Source organism: Drosophila sechellia, chromosome 3L, assembly GCF_004382195.2.
Source record: "Drosophila sechellia strain sech25 chromosome 3L, ASM438219v1, whole genome shotgun sequence".
Classification (NCBI taxonomy): domain Eukaryota; kingdom Metazoa; phylum Arthropoda; class Insecta; order Diptera; family Drosophilidae; genus Drosophila; species Drosophila sechellia.
The window spans coordinates 6,171,175-6,173,284 of NC_045951.1; the positions used below are offsets into that span (position 1 = coordinate 6,171,175).

The 2,110-nt window shown below is 41.2% G+C and overlaps 1 protein-coding gene across 1 annotated transcript; it reads left to right on the forward strand.

Moving 5' to 3' along the window:
- Nucleotides 1–234: 234 nt before the first annotated feature.
- LOC116801096 lies at nt 235–1,735 on the forward strand. Its single transcript, XM_032718706.1, has 3 exons — nt 235–894; nt 951–958; nt 1,082–1,735. Exon 1 carries the CDS (start codon nt 637–639, stop codon nt 889–891), a length of 255 nt encoding a protein of 84 aa, XP_032574597.1. The 5' UTR covers nt 235–636; the 3' UTR covers nt 892–894; nt 951–958; nt 1,082–1,735.
- The last annotated feature ends 375 nt before the right edge of the window (nt 1,736–2,110 follow it).

A 2,110-nucleotide genomic window follows, 5' to 3' on the forward strand; every position in this document is an offset into this window, starting at 1 on the left:
CAATTAGTGATCCAGTCGAGCGGTCGCAGGGGCGGTGCGACGGCGGGGGGCGTGGTCGCGCAGGCGCACGTCAGCTATAGCTTAGGCTATAGTATCGTATAGTGTAGTATAGTATAGATATAGCTCGAATATCGCAGCAGGGACGGGAATAAAGACAGCAAACCAAAGCTGCAATCGAGACCGAGTCTACACAACCCAGAGCTCTCAGTCTGAGGCGCACTTCACATTCAAATATTTTGTGACACAAAACGCTTTTTTTTTGCGGCAGCACCAGCAAACGGATTTGCTTTTGCTTATTGCTGGGGGTCTCTGTGGCTCCCAGAGCATATTTGCTTTGGCTTTTGTCTGTGGCAAATCTTTACCCATTTTTCTACTTGGGCGTGATCGAGTGCCATGCGTTTCGAGTCTGTACTCTAACAAATAATCATCGCAATCTTTGAAGGAACACCGCGGATTCTCATAATGTTCAACGATTTTCAATAAATATCAAAACATAATATGTGCACAATTTAGTTTATTATAATTTTAAGCATTGCAGATCAGTTTAGAATTTTTAGTGAGATTTTGACAACTAAGTCTATTCCATATTAGGTATTTCCCACTAACTCCGAATAATATCAATACAAATTTGTAAAAATGACCTCGTCGACTTCGTCTATTTCCAGGTGTGTGACTTATTGTAGCACCTTGGATCAGGATATGGTTAGGAGAATCGCACAACTCGAGCGATTATTGGATAAAGAATTTCGGAAGAGTAATCAATTGTTCATGGATCGACTTTTAAATTACAAATTGGATCGGGATAATCTGCCGGAGGATACTCCGTTGCCCATATACCTGGCCCATCGGGAGCCCCGTAGTTTGAGTCCACCAAGCAGGTGGGACGCCTAAAAGGTAGGTGTTTTTATTTTGTAAAAAAAATTATATCCTAATTTATCAATTCGTTTCAGGTTCAAAAGTAAGCAAACGAAGTCTTAAGGCGCTTCTTTTTTGTGAATATCTTGAAAAGAGCATACTTAGTGCGATGTCTGAACCAGTTAGTTATGTTCTTCTTAATTTAGTGTCTGCTTTTCAATTTCAGAGTCTCGCATATTAGTCAGACTGCCAGAAGCAGCAGCAGCATCTGCAGCAGCAACACCAGCAACAGCAGCAACATAATGCAACATAAAGCGCAGCTCCCATGACTCATTTCGCTTGATGCGCGCGACATTAAGAGACAAGGCTGAAGCGTAGAAAAACGAGAGAAATACGGAAAAACACCATGGTTACGAAGCCGAAACACTCACTTGACTTGAAAATCTGCAAAAGAATAACTGACAGTGTACACAAGCAGCACTAATTGCTGTAAAATTGCCAACAGTCCTCGGAGGAGCGGGAGCGAAATCGGGGACTTTGGGTCGACATAGAACAACAGGAGAACACAAAAATCACGGCGGCAAAACAACTGGCCGTGTATTTAAAAAAAAATCTTAACGGAATGAATGCAACAGACGAACGAATGTGCAACGAAACAAGCAACAGCAGCAGCAGCAACATGAAGCCGCAACAGCAACACAAGCTGCAAACAACTCAATTAACACAAACAACCAGCCAGAGAATCGCGCAAAAGTTGCTGTTGCCTTTGGGCATTGCCCAGCCAACCACGCCCCCCTAGCCAGCATGACCGCCCTTTCCCCCACGGCCAAAAGCCCTTTTGAGCCTCATTTTTTGAACACATTTTTTGGGTCCCTCGACAAATGAAAATGTTTCCATAATTTTTACTAGTAATATCTAGATAAAATAATGTTATTCATTTGCTATAATAATAAATTTAAATATTCATTAAAAATATTACTGTTTTTTACAAAGCGCGAGCTGAGGTAAAATTCCGCCTCTTAAGTCCTTAAATTTCGCTCCTTTATAAATATTCTCTTATTAACATCCAATAATAAATGCATAAAGGAAACCGTCTCTGCAAGAATTTGAATACCATTGGCATTTATGATTTATGAGCTGAAATGCTTTCATAGATTAGCAAGCTGTCTAATTTGTTGCGTCCACATCGACAGCTACATTGTGGCAATCAAAATCAAAGGAGAATGTTCCTCTTCTTCGGGATCACTTTGTGGAA